We start from the raw sequence: 21317 nt of genomic DNA, 5'->3' as shown, positions 1-21317 counted from the left end.
TGAGTTAGATCTTCATTTGTGCCTTAAATGAGAATTCTGGATTGATTTCCTTTATGACCCATTATTTTTGGTTTTTGGCTATCCATGGTATTCGCAAAGGTCTTCTCCAAAATAAAACTTTAAAAGATCCAATACTCCTTTTTACCCTGTTTCTTCAAAGTCCATGTTTCACAAGGAACACCATCACCTGCACAATTCTAATCTTTTGTACTTACACATATATTTGCATATATTTTGTCTTCATTGCTGTCCTTCCAAGTACACATTGGCAAGAAACGTAAAAGGCATTCACTACTGCAAACACTGTCTTTATTGTTGAGAGAGAGAGACAGCGACAGAGACAGACACAGACACAGAGATATGCTGCAAAGATCACTGGTTGTTGCTATCTTGTTCAAATAAATTCTCTCATGCAGGGTCCTGTGCCTGACCTATTTTCACTCCTTTTTACCCCCTTGGAGGCTGGAGAAATTGCTTAAAGAAGCTAACTCTTTTTTCTGGGATGCTTTTCCAGGCAGCATACTACAAGTTAACAAGCTGAGCTGTGACCTTAAGTAGTTTATTACAAAGGGGAGGTGGGGGAATGCTGCCTGAAACTGATCAGATCACACTAAAGAATAGAATAGAATAGAATAGAATAACAGAGTTGAAAGGGACCTTGGAGGTCTTCTAGTCCTACCCCCCTGCCTAGACAGGAAAACCTGTACCATTTCAGACAAATAGTTATCCAACATCTTCTTAAAAACTTCTAGTGTTGGAGCATTCACAACTTCTGGAGGCAAGTTGCTCCATTGATTGATTGTTCTGTCAGGAAGCAATGAGTGGAAACTAATCAAGGGGAAAAGCAACTTAGAACTAAGGAAAAATACTTACGTAGACATATTTATTTTTGAAGCCTTCTAAATGGATAATTATCAAAGTGTTAATTGAACTTCACCTTCCAGTACTGGGAGTTCTTGTAAAAAGGGAATATTTTCTAACATACAACTTGGAAGTTGTCATCTCTACCATATAAAATTTCAATAGACTCCATCTTTATTTGATTTCTTTGACTCAGTTATTAACAGTCCATTTGTGACTTTCAGTATACTAACTCAAGGTTAGATAATAATCTTCGTATTAAAGGATTGTTCCCAAAGTCTAACTGTCATTATTAAATCATTGATTGTATTATACCTAAGTGATGCTCTTCCTATATCATTCTGATATGAACTTTTTCTTTGTATTCACATCTCAAGTAGTAAATATTATATTCTGACTGTCCAATTCCATTTCTATATACTGATGCCTAAGATGTCAATAACTAGCTGATTCCATTTATTTTTCATGGTGTTGAGTTTTCCTATATTCCCGCTTCCTATATTCCATGTTGTCACTGTAATTCTGTCTTATGCTTTTTTTTCTGCATAGCAGCATGATCTTAACATCCTAACATTTTTAATTTAGCCACATCATAAATACCATTAGTATTCAAAAGTTCATCAGCAATTTTTCAATAGCATGCTGAGTGCCATTTGAAATGAGAGGCCATCATCTCGTCATCATCTAATGCCAATACCTGATGGCATTAATTAACCAATTACCTATCTTGATAAAATGCAGGAGTAATTTGCAATTTCCTTCTTGCATACTGTATGAAATTATTCTTTTGTTATTGTCAGTGAGGTAAACTTTCAATACTTCTCTATACTGCTGCTGACCAGTATTAACTGTCTGCTTGCTTTAGCTGAGCAGCTAGGAAAATCTTCACATCTTGGGTGATCCTGCTGGGAATGTTCCTTCTTGATATGCACACCTGACATTCTTCATTCATTCTTCAAGGAGCATCTCATTACCATAATAAGACACCACAGAAGAACTTGGGGGATGACACTACAATAGCTATAACTTCAAATATATTTTTATTTAAATACTGTACATTCCTAAAGTTCATCTTATTGGAATGTTCTGTCCGCTAAGCACAAGATGATAATAAATGCTTCCCCTAGTAACAAGATAAATGCTAAATTCCTTTTGCAGGTTAATGGAAATGAAAGATTACTGTAATTTGTCAAGCAAGAGCAAGGATATTGCAACAGCTTATGCATGAGTAGCCTCGACATCACACATTACATTCTTAGCCTTACTGAGATCTTAGTCTACAATAAAAACTGTGTGTTCAGGAAAGTCTCATTATTTGCAGAAACACATTGAATACTCACATGTCCATGCAGAAACCACCTGAGATGAAGCTCGGTAAGGTCCTGCCATTGCTGTAACCTCCAGAAAGTACTGACTGCCAGGTTGAAGACCTTCAAATGTAAAATTTAACATGCTTGGCCCAATTGTGATGTTCCTCTGCAAAGAATGTTCCAGACTGTAGAATCGCAGGAAGAACTGGTCACTGTCACCCAGAGGCTGGTCCCAAGAAGCAAAAAGGCTGCCAGCCCACCTGCTACTAGTCAGCATCACTCCTGATGGCACCAAAGGATCTGAAAGTAAGAGGTTTATCTATTACTAAGCTGTACCATTCCAGGATGGAGAATTCAGGTGATTAAGAGATGTTGATCTGGAAGGAAAGATTTCTAAGTAAAAATGTGACATATCTTGGAACACTCAATAAAAGTAGTAAAGATCACATATACAAGGGTCATTTAATCAATATATTGTTTCTGGGCTATAAATATCCAGATAGATAACAGAAAAGAGATACAAAAACCCATCCAGATATAGGAACCCTAGATTTATTCTTCCCTTGTAAATGTCCATGGAGATTCTCAGTCATCCAGGTCATGGTTGTCCCAAAGGTGCTTTTTCAAGAGGCAAGTGGACTTTTCTGGAAGTTTTGCTTCTCATTCAAGAAGCTTCTTGAGATCTGACTGGATGATATAAATCCTTCCATTCCCCACCATCCAGAAAATCCAGTTTCCTCCCGAAAAAGCACCTTTGGGATTTGCCTCGTAAACTATTAATTGTAAACTACTGATATGAATTAAGATACAATTAGCCTATTAATATGAATTATGGTGATAAAATTACTTTTTTAACAAATTACAAAAACAAAACTCATATATGATATCTGAAATCTTGGGCAATCTGTTGAATTTGGATGAAATACTGTTACTTTCTAAATCAAATCAAGTTCCTACCTCAGCAAAAATCAGGCTGGATCCTTACAAAGTTCAAACTCACAAATATTCCCTCATTTCTACCTCTTTACTTTTCCTCTTCCTGTCTTTATTTACAATGAAATGATTATGTTTGCTAATACTTTTTCTACTTGTGGGTATAAAACTCACTGAAAGTCAAACAAGAAAAGGAGAAATCCTCTGCCACAACTTTTCATCAGTGCAATAATTTTATACGTTTGACTGCATCTCCCAGTATGGTTAATGGGGTGTTGGTGTGATGGGACTGTAACTGAGCATAGCTGAAAAGTGTCACAATGGAGACAGATGCTTGGTTCACATACCACTGAGAATGGCGGCATACTCACATGTCCAGTCACTAACTATTTGAACATGAGACTGAAATGGTCCAGCCACTCTTGCCAGCTTCAGAGTATACTGACGTCCTGGGATTAGCATTTCAAAGGTGATATTAGCCTCTGCCAGAGTCAAATTTTTAATCACTAATTGGGACTTGGTTTCCAGAAGAGCTCCTACATAGACGCCTCCGCTTTTGAAGGGATTCTGCCAAGAAGCATGGAGCGACCTCATTCTATGACCATCATTGCTGAGTTTCAGGTGCTCTGGAGGCAAAGGATCTGAAGGAAGGAGAAAGGAACCAACATCAGAGAGGTTATACATTATAAGCAAATTCTTACAATTGACCAAAGTCATTTCTTAGACAGTTGCCTAGAAATTTCCTAACCAGTTGCCTAGTAACATCTGTCCTAAAGGAAACAAGGAATCCTAAACTGAGACTAGTTGATTCTCAGGCAAGTCTTGATCACAAGGCTCTGAACAGACTATTATTGGAACAGACTGTGCATAAAAACAACCCGCTAATGCTTGCATGTTCTCCCTATAGATGCTTTATCTATCTAATCTAAAATTAGTAACAGAATAACTAAATAAAAGTTGGAAAGGACCTTGGATATCTTCTAGTACACACACACATGCACACCCAAAAGCAGGAGACCCTATGCCTTTCCAGACAAGTGGCTGTCCAGTCTCTTCTTAAAAGCCTCCAGTGATGAAGTAGTACCCACTTCTGAAATAATCCATGCTGAATGTCTACCAGGCATAATAATTACGGAATTATATGCATTTTCTTTACCCTCTATAAAATGAAGCCATGTACAGCAAGGAATGCCAACCCCCAAATCTTATGTGGGCTCCTATGCTCATTAGAATTTAAAAAAAAAATCAAATCAGCTTTTGTGTTGCAATATTAGAAAAGACCGTAATTGCTAGAACAAAAATGCACAATTCTCTCAGCAAAAGTGAACTCAAAGGGGCACATTTTACTCTGAGCTATTTAAAGGGACAAGGGAGAACTATCTGTAAGAGTTGAGACATCCTTTTTGCCTCACCCAAAATCCTTATTTTAACAAATGAAACACCGAACATTTTGACCTCTCCCACTTGGGGGGTGGGGGAGAAGAAAGCTTCCTCATGTTTTGTAAAATGGTATCTTGGTCTTAAATAGAGAGGCTTCCTTTTCAAAGGCAAAGGCACAGGAGAAGCTTCTCTTACTCAGCAGGGCAGTTGTGCATGAGCTATGCCAAGTACCTTTGGTGAGTCCTATTGCTCTCCTTTAGAATTTCCACCCTTTCTCATTAAGATTGTTATGGTTGCAAGCTCTTGCATAAGAGTTAAGGTTGAGAAGTTGTGTTGATTTTAACTTTCCTATTCAAGCCAAGAGGATGGGTTACATCATTTATTGTGTAGATACATATACACAGATACAATGTCTATACTTATTTTTCTGATGTTGTTTGGAAGAAACACTGTAAAGCTAAGTGAAATGAAATGAAATGTATTCATTTCATTACCTAGCTAGGTAACATCAGTGCTGCTACTTAGCTTGGATAAAGAAATGATGGCAAGCAAACAACCAAGTTTAGAATGCACAAAACTTTGCAATAAAAAGGGATACTGGAAAACTGCAGTTTTTGTGTCCCTGATGTATTCCCCATCTCCCATTTTTGCACTTTCTGTGCCCCTTCTTGGTACCTTCTGCACAACCGAACTATGATGCTCTCCTGACACTCACATGTCCAGTTGCTGAGACGGAAGGGCAGAGAAATGTGGGAGCCTGCAGCCGTGCAGATCTCCAAGGCATATTGAGTGCCTGGTCTTAACCCTTCATAAAGTTGGCTGGAGGACTGCTTAGGCAATGAACTGTTTTGCAACATTACAAGGGGCTTCATGCTATATAACGTTATCACATAACCAGTCCCAGCTGCCTCTTGCCAATGAGCCTGAAGCATGTAGGCACTGCCTTGATTCAATAAATTCCCACTAGATGGAGCCATGGGATCTGAAAGGGAAGGGGAAAAAACCCAGAATGTTGTATGCAGACTTCCTTATAAAAGATCTGGAACAATCCAAGATGGGAAACTATGATCTGAGAAATGGCAGAGTACAAAAAAAAAAAAAAAAGGCCTCCTGACAAACCCAATAATGGTTGTCTGTTCTGGCATCCTGCTATTCAAATCACACGTTCATTCTCCTTCTCCTTACTGGAATCCAGGGGAGATTATTTGGTACCATACCAAATTGTAATTTCAAACTAGGCAGTGGTTACCAGGCCCATTGTGTCCACCATCATCATAGGAACTGATTGGAATCTAATCTAGCAGGGGGTGGATCACCTTTGGTTGCAATCTCTTGCGCTTTCTTCTCCTGTAACTGCCAAAAATCAAGATCATATATTTTCCATTTTGATTTTGAAAACACAACAAAACTGTAGAATATTCTTTACAATAAGCAAACATCATTTTTTAAAAAAAATTCAAGATTTTTTTTAAAAATCTGTTTATGTATCTTGGGCAAACCCACTTTATTTCACAGCTTTTGCAGGCTCTTGACACCCATTCCACAATGTCCTAAGTGCTGCCCCCAGGAACCAAATGCAAATATATATCCACCCACCTCCCACAATCCTGGAGGACAATCTCTGGGAGGAAGATAATGCATCTTTACTTCTCTCAACCAGTATACCCCTCAAATCAAACATTTGCAGGCAGCTATTTTAGAGGTTACTTGGCAAACCTCCCCCTCCCCCTTTTTCCCCTTTAGGATCTGAAATTCAGCTCTTACTTACAAGTCCAGGCAGAGTTGCTTTTTGCTGTTGCTTTATGAGGCCCAGCAATAGCTGTAACCCAAGCAGTGTAGTGGTTTCCAGGGGCCAGGTCAGTAAAGATGATGAATGTGCTGTTCCCTCCCACGGATACATTTCTGACTGTAATGCTGCTGTCTCCTTTCTGCAGAATCACCAAATAGGATTCTCTTTCACCAGCTGCTGAGTTCCATGAAGCTTTCAAAGTGCTATCTCTGTCATAGTTGACCAAGTTTACATTGTCTGGTTTCAGGGGGTCTATAAAATGATGAAAGGAAGAATCAACAATCATAATAAATAAATAATTTAGAAATTATTTCTGATTAGTCATGTCCAGCTAGATACCCTCAAGACGTGTTGGGTAATAACTTACATAATTCCAGTCAAATGATCAATGGTTGGTACTGATAAAAGATATGCTGCACTTTAATACAAGTCATCTGTTAGACCCCTTGCAGTTTGCCTACTGAGCCAATAGATCGGCAGATGATGCTGTCATTATATCATTACACCACATTCGGCAACATATTGAATTTATGCACTGGTCCTTTTCAGGGACTTCAGCTCAGTGTTCAATACCATCATTCCAGAAATTATCTACTCTAAATTGATCCAGCTCATTGTACCTACTCATACTTGTAGGTGGCTAATCAGTTTTATGACAGATAGAATCATTATTTTTCTTACTCCCCATTATTAGTATTATGATGATGATGATTCTGCTTGCTTTGCATGTTCACCAAGAGCTTCTTCACAAGATACAATGTCCTCATGTGTATAATCACACTTGGTTAGATAACATATTCAATTCAATAGATCTGGAGACCATTAAATAAACTCTTGAGTAAAATGCATCTCCTTTATTTCACACAATTGTTCTCCCTTATTTCATACGAACAAACTACTTTTAATAAGCCTTATAAAGATTTATTACTCAATCAATCATAACTCTTCAAATTCTCAATTGCTCATATACTTCCTGGTTCTGTTTCATCCCTGAAAATATACTTAGATCTACTTAGCACAATAGATTCTATCATGGGAAATAGAAGTATCAAAACAGGCACATTTTTCCAGACCACATCCAACTGAACATTCAATCATCATGGATCTTTACTGCTCTGGATTGCTCAAATAGATAAGGATATATTTAAAACATGAATCCAATGTGCAGGAAAATGTGAAATAGTTTTAATTAAAAAATATAATGGCTGTAGGGGAAACATGGATTTCAAGGAAGGAACAGAACAGTCCATTTGAATATAGAGTGAAAGGGGGATAAAAGTCTCAATTTAAATCATGTTGATTTCCAGCAAGAACTGAATTCCAGAAAGTAAAACAATAATAACAACTGTCACAACAATAACAATAATAATTTCCCCTTGGACAAATTCTCTCTCTTCAGTGAGTCTGAGAGCTATACGGGCAATTATCTTGCTTTCATAAGCTTCAAAGTGCCAGATGTCAGCTGAGAAGGCAGACATCTCCAATGTCCATTAATAATAATGCAAAATTATGAAAAAATTCACAAAAAAATTCAGTAAAGTGAAAAAGTACAGACCAACTGAAAAAATACAGATACCTGAAACACAACGTTCCAGACACTAATTATTGAAAGGCGGGGGGGGGGGAGCATGGTTCATAGATGTACACGACTAGGAGATAGTCATACTGATGAAAAATAAATAGAAAAAGTAACAAAATATCAAAGTTTGCAAATTCTGAAAGAAAATATTAGTATTAGAATAGAGAGATAGCTTAATGCTAGGCAAAGGGATCTGAAGGGAGCGCCTGCTTTAAAAATTAAGCATCAGTTGCAGCAGGTAAATTGAGTGAAAGTACATCCAGTTAGCTTTTTGAAACTCTAAACTTGGGACTACATAAATAATATATATATATATTTTACTTATTCAAAAGGACAATTCTGGAGGAACTCCTACACTAGGGAAATGTAAGAAGAGAACAAACACCATAAGTCTCTCTTTATAACCAGCCTTAACAATTCCATCTATTCATACAGAATGTATTTGCTATCAGTAATAAAGCAATAATAAATAAAGCTTTTGGCCTTTGAGAACAAAAACTCTCTATTCTCACACAGGTAAACCTCTTCTGAAATTCATCTGATTCATAGGGTCTTCTCCCTTCCTTGTATTGTAAGCAAATAGATTGCTGCATGCTTACATGTATAAACAGTGATATTGGGACCCTTAACCAGGTAAGGCCCAGACAAAGCTTTAACCTCCAGGTGATAGGATGTTCCAGGGTCCAAGTGCTGGAAGGTGTAGTTAGTTAGGCCTCTCTTAAGTGACACTGTCCTGCTGTCAGCAGGGGTGTGCAGGTTCTGCAGAGTGAAATACAGCCATTCTGCTCCCTCTGAGTTAGTCCATGAGGCAGTCAAACTGGAGCTGGAATTGTTGTTCCGGAATGTAAGGGCCTTGGGAGGACTGGGAGCTGTTGGGACAAAAGAGAGCCAGAGAGACTCATCACTCCAAGGAGGAATCCATTTTTCTCACAAATTTATGGAAACAGGTAGCCTGCACTGATAGGAACATAGAACTGCAACTACCTTATAAATATGTTCATAAACTACCTGAATCTGAAAGTTTTTTTAAAAATTAAACCTACTGATATATACCTTTTCTAGGCCAAAACGGCCTTTGAGTGGTTTGTTTTGACTTGAACAGATATGAAAGTTGGCTTAATTATGTTGACATCTAACTGTTAAACTTAATGAAATGAAATATATTTCACCTATATTTCATTAGAAGAATTGTTTCTCTCTTGTACCATTTAATAGTACAATTTGAGAAAACTTTTGGAGGGGTTCTGCACTAAAATCTTTCAGATATACTTCAAACTGTGCTGATTTGCTTCAAAAGAAAAGAAATTTTGTCTTGATGATATAGCATCTTCTGTCCTAAAGATGATATAGTCATTTGTCTATCACAGGAGCTTCTTGTGGTTTTATCAAGTCTGGCTCAATAATGCTGACTTACTTTTCTACCCCACAAATTATTTATGAAGCAAACATGAAAAATCAGGTGACAGGGGCCTATTGGTACAGCTGGATAGATTCTGCTAATAGCAATAGCACTTAGACTTACAATATATACCACTTCATAGTGCTTTTACAGCCCTCTCTAAGCTGTTTACAGAGTCAGCATATTGCTCCCAACAATCTGGGTCCCCATTTTACTCATCTCCGAAGGATGGAAAGCTGAGTCAACCTTGAGCTAGTGAAATTTGAAGTGCCGAACTGCAGCTAGCAGTCAGCTGAAGCAGCCTGCAGTACTGCACTCTAACCACTGTGCCACCTCGGCTCAATAGTAATACTTTCACTTTCACACAATTGATTTTGTTCGCTAGCCTACTGGTTATCCATTTCCCTACCCATTACCCATTACCCATTTCCCAATACCTGTCCATCCTCGTGCATTGGTGCTTGCTTTGTAATATCCAGCCCATGTGGTGATACGGAGGGCGTATTCACTGCCCGGTAAAAGCTTCTCAAAGCGGAAAGTAGTGGTTCCTCTAGCAATGCTTGTATTCTTGACAAGAGCCTGTGAATCGATGTGGTAGAGAACCAACTGGTAGACATCTTTCCCACCTGGGGGTTCACTCCAGGAGGCCAATAATACTGAGGGACTTTCATGACTCAAGATAACATCCCGCACAGGTAATGGTACTTAAATAAAATATAAGTTGAAAAAAAGTTGTCAATGAGAGAAGGCATCCATACCAAGATGTTATACTTTCACTGATCATACCTGAAGCCCTCATGTTAACATCCTCCCAAATGTTACCACGGTGTTGATTTTGCATGTTTGGCAATAAACAAAAAAGGTGGACAATGAAAGTTCAAGCATAATTATTGTGAAAGGTGATTCTTTTGTTGCATTCAGGATTGGACAAGGAAATTCCCAACCTAATTCCCAACATGCAAGGAATTATATGCAAATAGGCATATATATCTGCAACTTGATAATGAAAGTTCTGAATTGCACTAAAATAGGATTTATCCCCCCCCCCCCAAAAAGCCCTCCACTAAGCAGGTTTCTGCTGATGGGCACATGCACCTTTTTAAGATTATCGTAAGCCTAAAAAGCCTTTCTATGCAAAAAAAAATGTTGTATATTATTGAACATAATCACCCACTTCAGATGGGCCAACAGAAAATTGTAAACTACCTCTGCAATGAGTGGCTTCTGAGTTTCCTATGTCTACAAAGACAATGTCAGAATGTTGCAGTGCTTATGGCACTGCCATAGTAAGAGCAGCCTGTTGCAAAATAATGCTGAGCTGACATTGCTGCCAACATACTGCAGATTCTGGCATTATCGTCGCACAATTACATCTGTCTTCTGTGCAAGTCACATGGATAGACTACATATCAGAGTGCCTTTGTTTATTTCCATATGCACTTGAAAATACAAATTACAGGCTAAAAAGAGAAAACAACTAGCATTTTGTTGTGTAAGATGCCACCCTATTCAGATTTGAAGGAATGCATTCATTATTACCTACATGAAAAATCATGTAACAGGCAGTAAAAAGAAACAAATGAATTTGAATGTGACATTTATTCCAATGTATATAACTGTATTGAAATACAGTATTTAAAAAAAACAGAATGAGGTCTACAGTGTTATAACCCAAAAACAACCTATCATTTTTCTCTTCCAAATTCAGTATTTTTTAATGAAACGTTAACAGCTGGATTATGGAATAATGACCTTTACACATACTGTATATCTTGAAGTTTTGAACTACTGCTCGCCATCTGCTAGAAAGTATATTGTTATCAGTTGACTTAGATACTACTATTCATGCAAGGATGTGCCCAGAACTTGTATGGTTTTATTTTGTGAGATTAGTTTTGGACATTGTGGCTTGAAGACATGACAAAACATTGAATGCATGAATCGAAGTGGAAGAGGACAATCACCATATATCAAAATTCAAATTTGCTGAAAATGATTCCAAGCTCTAAACTTATCTCTTACCTGTCTGCCCAGTGATTCTTCTACTCAAATTCTGTGTACATGCAAGCAATGCAGTGATTTCGATCATATATTGTGTCCCTGGAAGCAAACCTTGGAAGCTGAAGCTGGTGGTATTGAGTGTAGATGATCCATTCTGCAGTAGAGTATTTGTGTCCAAGTCATAAAGAGCTAATGAGAAACTCTGGGTACCTCCCAAGGGATATTCCCAGTTTAGAAAGAGAGCATTTGAATAACCCCAATTGTTGATGGTCACATTCAGTGGGTAACCTGCAGATGAGAGAACATACGGTGCTTAGCAAATGTATTGCTTTCTAGCATTTGGTGCTTTTAATTTTATTCCCAATGCTTCTTGTGAATCTGACGCATACCAGTGGCACTTAATCAGTTGAACTGAGAAATTTGAGAAATTTTACCAAAATATCATCAATATCTACTTCAGTATTAACATGAACCTAACTTACAGCACATACACTATATTGCCAAAAGTATTCACTCACCCATCCAAATAATCAGAAGCAGTTGTGAGCAAATACATTTGGCAATATAGTGTATAATTTGAAGTTATGATGGACCTTCTCAGAGCTACTTAGGACCGAGATTTAAAGCTTTGAAGCAACCCCTGGTCACATTTTGAGTGCTTGGTAACCAGCTTGCATTTATGGCTGTTTGCAGCATCTCACCATTTTAATGTTTTTGCTGGAAATTGGTGTTTACTTCTGATTTCCGGCAAAAAAAATGCCCATTGCAGACCATAAATTTGCTTAAAGATCACAATGTTCACTTAACAACCATCCTGTCCCCTTTATGATTGCCATGATCACTTAACAATCACTGTAAAAAAGATTATAAAAATAGGTCCAGTCATATGGTGACCTGTTTAATAACCATCATGGCTTATAACTGTAATTCCTGACTCAATTACGATGTATTACAGTTCAAGGTTTGAACTGTAATTCATATACTAGGTTCATGTACTTGACAGACAACATCTTATCCAAGAAATGGACTGATCACTACATCTATCTGAATATAGATGCAAAGCTCAGCCTATAATTAAAAGACTAAAAATGAATATCATAATTGAGCTACATTTATTCTGGCTCTACATGCTGCACATACATTTAAAATCACATTCTTAAATTAGGAAATGTAAAACAGGTTTCCACATTTCCAGGTGTGGCCACCTGCAGATTTTAAAAAGTGAAAAAAAATAACTTCCTGTCACCTACAGCTCTCAGATAAAACTTGTGCATTTGTAGATAGAATCACAAAAATTAAAATGTTCAACAAATCTGGATACCTGCCTTATACTCATGTCAGTTCACTTGCTGCAATATATTAGACCTTATAACAGGGGTGTCACTCAACTCAATTTCCTACCACTATTTTGATACTTAAATTTCCATGTTGTACATTGAGCACAAAAGCTTAAAGGGGATTGCATTTAATATCTGGCCACATCAGGGTTGTGTTTGACCTGAGGGGGCCAAGAGTGGGCGTGGCCAGGGTGGGCATGGCCAGCTCAATGTCACTTGTGTAGGGGGTACCTGTGATGGTCAGAGTGCTCTGCCAGCAAAAATGGGCTCCTGAGCTCCGTTTTTGCCTGTGATGGCCTCCTGCAACCCTGTGCCAGGAAAAACAGAGTTCGGAATGGGCCCTCTCAAGCTCCATTTTCGCTGGCAGAGGCACCATGGGCCTGTCTGGCACTGTTTCCAGGGTAGCCTCAAGAGCCAGATCTAAGTCATCCGTGGACCAGATCCGGCCCCCGGGCCTTGAGTTTGACATCGTTACCTTATAACATCACTCATACTGTTTACTTTTCACCATTTTCTACTTTTATATCTACATATATCTCCTAACTGAAATTAATATTTCACACTTCTGAATGACAGTTTATGCTATGCTAAATCTGCAGCAAGAAAGATATGGAGGCATCTTGGGTGATTAAAATCCAGTATATGGAGTGGCTTTATTAACAGTTCAAGGAAGAACTTTGTTACTAATCCATGGTAAGAAATATTTTGAAGAGTTCCTAACATTTAAAAAAAAGTACAAATCTGTTTGCTTACAAAACCTGTTTTATAGTCTATGCTAGTCTGATCCTTGACAATTCCCTTTGGTAATTGCTATGTATGTGGCATGTGCTGAACTGACCTATTTGAGATTCCTGCGTGCTACAATTAATGGTTGAGCAAGCATGTGGCCTGATTTAATTAACACCAACAAAAAAAAAAACCTCAAGAAACTGTCAGTTCTCTACAATCAGAATCTTGAATGAATTCAAGTTTTAAAATGTAGTGGCCTGCTATTGCTTCTCTCGAACATATATGCAACATGTCATCTTAGTGCTAGCAAAATGCGTTTTTGCTTCTTCAGAAATTGGCACCCAGGGTTTCCTCAGTGCAGTATCCACTGCAGCACAGAGTGCTTCTAGAAAAGCTGGACCTGAGGATTGGAAGATTCTCTGAAAACTGGTTACAGCCATTGATTGCCCTAAATGCTATTATGATACACTTCATTTCAGCTTAATGTAGTTTGAAAAAAACAGACACTGAGATCTGCAACCTGCCTGTACTTAATGACTCAATGACTCAATGTGTGCACAACATGAAGCCAATGAGCACAGCTCATGGACACTTTCTTTTGTGCCTCACCTAATATTATATTTAAAAAGCTTAATTAGTTCAAAGGAAAGCACAAATTTCTAAGCATAACCTGTATTTCCAAATAAGCCTTTGTCCCCCACCCCTCCATAAACCCCAGAGGCATTTCTAGAACATAATTGTGAGTGATTGAGGCCCAGTGCTTTATTTTGAAGCCTGCTCAGAAAAAAAAATAGTAACTTAAAATAATAGAGAACCTCAGCAAAGTCTATGGGACTAGCCTTCTCAACTGTAATTTTTTGACTGGACATACCCATAGTGGAAACCAATTTTATTATTATAGACATGTTCTCAAATTCTGAAGGATCCATTTAAAAAGGTTGGCATAATACTTTATATGAATCAAAGCAAAACAGAAAATTATTTTTGACATGAAGAACTAGAGGAAGTTCCATGTTTTGCTTTAGGCCAATAGGCATAAATATATTCCACAAGCACAAACTTGCGATTTGATATAATCTAATGCCAGGATCATTTTAACTATTACTGAATGACACAGTGCATTTAAAATTAGATAGCTATACCTTACCTTGATATGTTGTGTGAATCCAGCCTCTGTATTTATTTTAGGCTTCAGGTTGTTGTGTAAACTCAGGCAATTGGATTAATTCAGTAAACTATTAAACTATTAAATTAGTTCAATTAACCATAGTCTAGTGTATTTCGCAACCACAATGTTTGTGAACGTAAAAGGGTTTTTTTTTTAAATGTAAGTTTCCACAGATGCTGAACTGAGTGGAAGGAGAGGAAATCTTACATTCCCCAAGTCAAGCCCTTTCTCCGTACCTCCCTGGAGAATTAAGGCAAGAAAGACGAGAAAAACCTTGCCGACTCCCTTCTATCTCTACCCCATTCTTCCTTGGAGCTGTCTCCAGGGAAATTACTGTGGCTTTAAAAACATGTGGACACATTATAATTTTGATGGCCCAGGGTACAAAGTGATTATTCCTGAAATGTTCTATCTGGCAATTCCCAGTGACAATGGGTAAAAAGCTGCCCGAGTCACTTGACAGTGAAATGGGTAAAAAGGCCTTACCTTTCTCATTTGATACTCCTCCACCTAAAGATTTTTGCCATTCTGTTTGATTGCATCTGTCATCCTGTATGATTAGAACACATTCGATTATTTCCTTACTTTTTTACTTAATTTCATGATTTAGAGTGGCAAAAGTGAACAAAGTATAAACAATAAGAAATTATCAAATGCTTCTTGATTAAGGAAACCCTGCCTACACTATCAAAAGTAGTGAGAAATTTCTAACTTAATGAAATATTTTCCCCAACATCATTTTTTTCTGTATCTAATGTAAGATGTTGCCAATTCCTGGCTGGATATCTTATGGAGAACTCCATGGCACTTGCATTGCAGAAAATAAGAGGAGGAAGGTATGCTGGATATATTTGTTGCCTTAAACTAATAAAGAGGGGACATAAATAAATAATACTTTCAAATTGTGGTGTTGGAGAAGACTCTTGAGAGTCCCTTGGACTGAAAAGGGATCAAGAATCAGTCAATCGTAAAGGAAATCAACTCTTACTGCTCTTTGGGAGGACAGATACTAAAGTTGAAGCTCAAATGCTTTGGCTACCAAATGAGAAGAGAGGACTCATTGGAAAAGACCTTGAGAGGTTGAGAAATATTGAAGGCAAAAGGAGAAGGGGCTCAGCAGAGGATAAGATGATTAGATGGTGTCATCAAGGCAATGGACATGAATTTGGCAAACTCCTGGAGACAATGGAGGATGGAGAGCCTGGTGAGCTATGGTCCATGGGCTTACATAGAGTCAGACATGACTTAGTGACTAAACCAGGGGTAGTCAACCTTTTTATACCTACCGCCCACTTTTGTATTTCTGGTACTATTAAAATTTTCTAACTGACCACCAGTTCCACAGTAATGGTGATTTATAAAGTAGGGAAGTAACTTTACTTTATAAAATTTATAAAGCAGCAAACCCCTACTGCCCACCATGAAAGCTGGAACACCCACTAGTGGCGATAGGGACCAGGTTGACTACCACTGGACTAAACAATAACATAAATAAATACAAATGTAACAAAGAGGAAAAATGTGTGATACCAAACTGCACAAGTTTTATGCAAGAGAGGTACTCATTTTTCTTTTTTTTTTCTTTTTGGTTTGTACTTGCCTGTGAAATTCTGGTTTGGTGTTTCAAACCACATAGATTAATATAGTGCTTCTTGCAGTTATCAGAATTATGGCTGCCTCATATTCTAGGTTGAACAGAAACTTCTCATAGCCTAGTTTTACGGTTTGCTGATCAGAAAAAATTCTGTTGAGCATATACTTAATTACAGAACTATTTAAAGGACAGATACTGCTTCCTTCTTAGTAGAAAGCCATTATCATTGTTTTGACTCTAGTAAGCAGAGCACACAATGCCAAGGTCTCAGCACCTGCATCCAAGTTGTGCTTTCTGGAAACCAAACTCGTCACTAGATACTGTTTCTTGTTCAAAGGAACTGAATTTGCTTTATTCTGTGCTGGAGGTTTGTTCACTTGAACACTACAGCTGTAGGGATCCCCTTATATAAAACTTGTTTGGTGCCCAGGAGAGGGGTTTTGTCTGAGAAGAGGAGAACATAGGGTCAAGCCAGATATTAAATGCAATCCCCTTTAAGCTTTTGTGGTTGATGTACAATATAGGGATTTAAGTATCAAAATAGTGGTAGGAAGGCTTGTTACACTTGTTCTTTATTGACTGTTTCTATCATCTGGAGGGAAAGCTACCAATGGAAAGAAAAGAGACAAGACCATAATTCTAAATTAAAAAGGACAGCAAAGAAAGAATAAAGCCCTCATCCCATTCCCCAAAACAGTAATATCTTTAACCTTCTGTATTTGCTTTTATTTTTAAATTATGACAAGGAAGTCCAGATACTATATAGACATATATTTAGTTGTTGGCTCCAATAATATCCTACTGGCCAAAGTATGCCAACTATGCCCTAACCGTTATCAACAAGGAATACTGCATGATGCATAGGCAGACTAAAATAGGTGATCTAGTTTATGCTATCTTGCTAAAAATTATTATGGTAAAACTTAATTGACCAAAACACAATTGGGGTAGAAGTCAGTATCTATGCTATTGTTAGTACCACTGCATACAGGAGACTGCTCCTTAGAATGTAAGAGATATGTATGATAAAAAGGATGGGAAAGGAAAGGAAAGTTGTATGTTTCTGAAAGTAAGAGAAAGGGAAGGAGATCATGGAGCCTATTAAAGATGGCTTGATTGTATGAACTTGATATGACAAATACATGCAGGGAAGTTAAAGTATTTATGAATAAAAGGATAAAAATGTTATTAATAATACATTTATAAATAATAATAATACATTTATTAATAATACATTTATAAATAAATACATTCAATAAATATTAAAGAGGAATGAAGTACTTATGTGCATGCATAAGAAAATAGAAATCCATAGAAATATGTTGGCTAAAGATGTAAATGCAGATATTTTTCTGTACCCATAATGCTATGTTGTTGACTGAGAATCTAAATAATTTGCACAGAATGTTTAGATAAATTGAATGATGCACCAGGGATTATGGGTCTGAAAAATAATGCATCAAAGACTTACAGAAGTCATACTTCACAAGGAAAATGGAGTAAATGATTGCAAGTCATATATTAATTGTATAAAGTAGAGCAGGGGGGTTAAATTGGTGGCCCACAGTCCGGATACATCACATGCAGACCATGCCCACCCCAGTTGAAACATCATGTGACAGCAACCTGATGCTGCGAGTTTGACACCTGTGAACTAGAGCAAGCAGTGTACCTTGGTAGTACATTTAACATAGGAACATGAATGAGGGCATTTTAACATGCCCAAATAATGGTAGAAAGACAGTAGTGGTCTGTTATGAGAAATCTGTTGAAAATAGTACAAATTGTGTTTTAAAATGTGCTTCTGCCTATTTTGATATACAGAAATGAGAACTGGGTGTGTTAAAAGCTATATAGTTAAATGGAGCAGGTATGGGAGATTAGTGTGTGTGGTAAAACAAGAAGAATAGTACAAAGAAAGAATGCTAAATAAATATGGATTGAACATAGTGTGTTGAAGTGGTTTGGTCATATAGAGCGGGAATTATGACTGAATCACAAAACAAATATATGAAGATAAAGTAAGTAAATTGAGAGAAAGGAGAAAACAAAGGAAGTTGGATGAAATATTGAGATTATCAAAAAACAGGAAGGAGACAAGCTTAAAGATAAGCAGCATTATATAAAATATAACTATGTGGTAGAAACAAGGATAATTTCTAAAAATAGAAAAAAGTACCCAGGGAAAAAAAGTGTCAGCATAGTTTTTTATGCTTGCTTTTGTTTTCTAATCTCATTGGTATATTATCTTTGTCTTACTCTTTTCTTGGACTCTGCATAAGTTGTTTACCCCAAAAGAAAACAGCATGAAAAGTCTTCTCTGCAACAAAGTCACAGAGTTGTTCCTCTGTTGGATTACAGTTTATCAACTTCAGATAAAAACATTAAGGAAGCTACACAAGGTGGCCAGAAAATTATCAGATGAAGTGAGAAAGGCTAATATAGTACAACTCATGGTAGTATCTTCTTAAGATTCAGCAGGCAGCTCCCCATAGTTTTGATCAAAATATCCGAGCCCACACACTGCAGTGTGCTAAATTATAAACCATAGTTTTCAATCCAAACCATACCTAAGCAGCCTCGTGAATCTTTGACTAAGCAAAGCAAATTTTCTGAGGAAAATTGTGAGCAAGGGTAATGCAGAGAACTTTATTACCAGCTCCCTTCAACAACTTAAGAGGATGGTGGGGTGCAGTTTTGCAGTTCTCACTACCCCCCCCTTCAAACGGAACGTCCAGCAACTGGACCGGCTGGATTAATACCGCCATCCAGTCCTTTGGAGGGCACCACGTTGGGGAAGGCTTGTTCAGGAACTTGAGTACAGTCTGCCTCCCGTCTCTTTTTGCAGTCTTGCGTTAAGACCGAATGGTTGCATTTGCACACGCATTTAACCAGGTCAACACCGTCTTAGTCCTGCACGCATCCGTGGGTCTCGTTTGTTTTTGTCACAAATTAATTCCTGGCCGCTACTCACCTCGCCCCGCCCCACGCGGAGCAGCCCACCCACTCCCGCGATGAGGGATGTGCTTACCTCCCAGCCGTGGGCCAGTCCGGGGGCCCAAACGAAGGGCAGGGCCACCAGCAGCAGCAGCAGCATTGGGTGCCCGGACAAGCTCCCTAGAGGAAGAGGCACCGCGGGACCCCTCAGGTCCCTTTTCCCGGAGGCTCTCCAGCTGTAGCTGCCTCTGCGGCAACAGGCTTCCCGCATAGGAGGGTGACCTCAAAGCCTTGGCATGCAAGATGCCAGCGACGCCAGCACAGCCGCTGCCTGCGACCGGCCGGTTTAGGGCAAGGCTTCCTCGCGGGTGGAGAGTATCCGCGCCTGAGCCGACACGGAAACGCTTCTCCCTCTCCGGGTGGCGGTTGAGAGGAGGGGGAGAGGGTCGGCTGCTCCCTGGATCTATATATACGCTTCTCTGTGCGTGCGCGCCGGCGCGCTCCCGTCACGGAGGAAGAAAGGACGGCTGCGAGCCTGGCCAGCGGCGGCGTTCCTCGGTATGGGCGTGCCTGCGCCTTCTTTGGGTGTGAGTCTCTCTCAGAGAGGCTGCCTTCGGCTCCTGGTCGCTCGGAGCCGGTGTGAAAGAAGGAGGCGGTGAAAGCGGAGCAGGATTTCTGGGGTGGGAGGAGTGAATGGCGGGAGGCTCGGTTCTTCTTCGACGCCGAATGCCGGAGCGATCCGGAGGGAACGAGCGACGCCTTTTAACTTCCCGAGGGAGTTGACGGTGTGGCGCCCGAGTAAAATGTGCTCCTTCCTCGTCTTTTCTCTTTCTTTCTCTCTCTCGCGCCCTCCGCAGGGACGAAGCCTGATCCGCCACCAGGCGTTCTACTCTCCTCGACGCCGAAGTGGAAAGGAAAAAAGCACGTTTGAGCGGAGTTTCAAGAAGAGCCAAACCTTAGTTGGAACCTGTAATAGAAAAAGCTGGTGGTATCTCAAAATCTAAGTGGAAAGTAAATTGCAGTGCGTGTAGTTTCTTTTTCTTTTTCCCTTCACCCCGCCCAATGGAGAATTTTATAGGACGACTTGCAGCCACGGGCGATTTTCTGGACCTGAATTATTAGGTCGTGGAAGGCTTTCTAGCCTGATTTTAGTGTCAGGTTAACCTGCTGGCAAGCTTTGCCCTTCAAACGAGTTGTGCTTCTGTTTAGTTTGATAAGCTGAGGAAAAAAACCACAACATCTTAAAGATGAACAAATTATGGTAGATGCTTTGGGAAAGCGTTACTAAGACTTGAAATGTATGAACAACATTGCATCCACATAGTATAGAGCAGTGTTTCTCAACCTTGGCAACTTGAAGATGTCTGGACCTCAACTCCCAGAATTCCCTAACCAGCATTTGCTGGCTGGGGAATTCTGGGAGTTGAAGTCCAGACATCTTCAAGTTGCCAAGGTTGAGAAACACTGGTATAGAGTGTTCTAAGCTTTGAATCATGCACACTAATCATCAGCTTTCACAACTTGTTTGCTTGAGAGAATGCCTGAAAGCACCTGCATGTACACCACAAACTCTCACTCTGTATAAAAGGAGATTTTCCAGTTGACATATTCTGGGTTTCAACATCCCAGACAGCCAGCTGTAATATCCCATCTCTTCTCCCACTATGGTTATAAACCACTTGCATTAAATTGATAGAAGTTCAAACTGCCCTGTTAATCCCTGGAACGCAATTGGGGAACCCCCAAAACAAGCTGCTATTATAGGAAATTGTATCAACTATCTGATGAAACCTACCCACTCCACCTTGCCATTCCCCAGTAGAGGAAAGGTAACTGGACCAGTTAGAGCTTGAAGAAGCTAATCCACCTCACAAGGAAAGATCGCAGATAAAGGCTGCTCACCTCAAATAGATGTGCCATCTTGGCTGGCCAAATAAAAGGTCAGAACTAGAGAAACACACAAGTTGAGAGAGGAAGAAACAGAGCAGGAGAAGAGGCAACTATAGGTAATCCTTAGTTTGCAACAGTTCGCTAAGTGAACGGTACTGAAAAAAAGTGACATGACCATTTTTCACACTTATGACCATTTCAGCATCCCCACGGTCACATGATTTACATTCAGATGCTTGACAACTGACTTCCATTTAGGACGGTTGCAGTGACCCACAGTCCTGTAATTCCCTTTTACAACCTGACAAAGTCAGTGCGGAAGTCAGATTCACTTAACAACCGTGTTTCTAATTTAACAACTGCAGTGATTCACTTAACAAATGTGGCAAGAAAAGTCATAAAATGGGGCA

At 39.0% G+C, this 21317-nt stretch overlaps 1 protein-coding gene across 1 annotated transcript in view; it reads right to left on the bottom strand.

The window, feature by feature from the left end:
• The window catches only part of LOC116508587 (receptor-type tyrosine-protein phosphatase V-like), a 55676-nt gene extending 36192 nt beyond the window's left edge, over window positions 1-19484 (bottom strand). The window contains exons 1-9 of the mRNA XM_032217197.1: window positions 19112-19484; window positions 14973-15036; window positions 11274-11540; window positions 9689-9955; window positions 8452-8721; window positions 6253-6525; window positions 5200-5466; window positions 3476-3745; window positions 2202-2471 (exon numbers count right to left, since the gene is read on the bottom strand). Of these exons, the coding sequence (XP_032073088.1) occupies window positions 2202-2471; window positions 3476-3745; window positions 5200-5466; window positions 6253-6525; window positions 8452-8721; window positions 9689-9955; window positions 11274-11540; window positions 14973-15036; window positions 19112-19288 (2125 nt within the window). The 5' untranslated portion in view covers window positions 19289-19484. The remainder of the gene's footprint in view (window positions 1-2201; window positions 2472-3475; window positions 3746-5199; window positions 5467-6252; window positions 6526-8451; window positions 8722-9688; window positions 9956-11273; window positions 11541-14972; window positions 15037-19111) is intronic.
• Window positions 19485-21317: the final 1833 nt, after the last annotated feature.

Source organism: Thamnophis elegans, chromosome 5 (genome assembly GCF_009769535.1).
Source record: "Thamnophis elegans isolate rThaEle1 chromosome 5, rThaEle1.pri, whole genome shotgun sequence".
Classification (NCBI taxonomy): Eukaryota; Metazoa; Chordata; class Lepidosauria; order Squamata; family Colubridae; genus Thamnophis; species Thamnophis elegans.
This window is presented reverse-complemented; position numbering and strand designations above follow the sequence as displayed.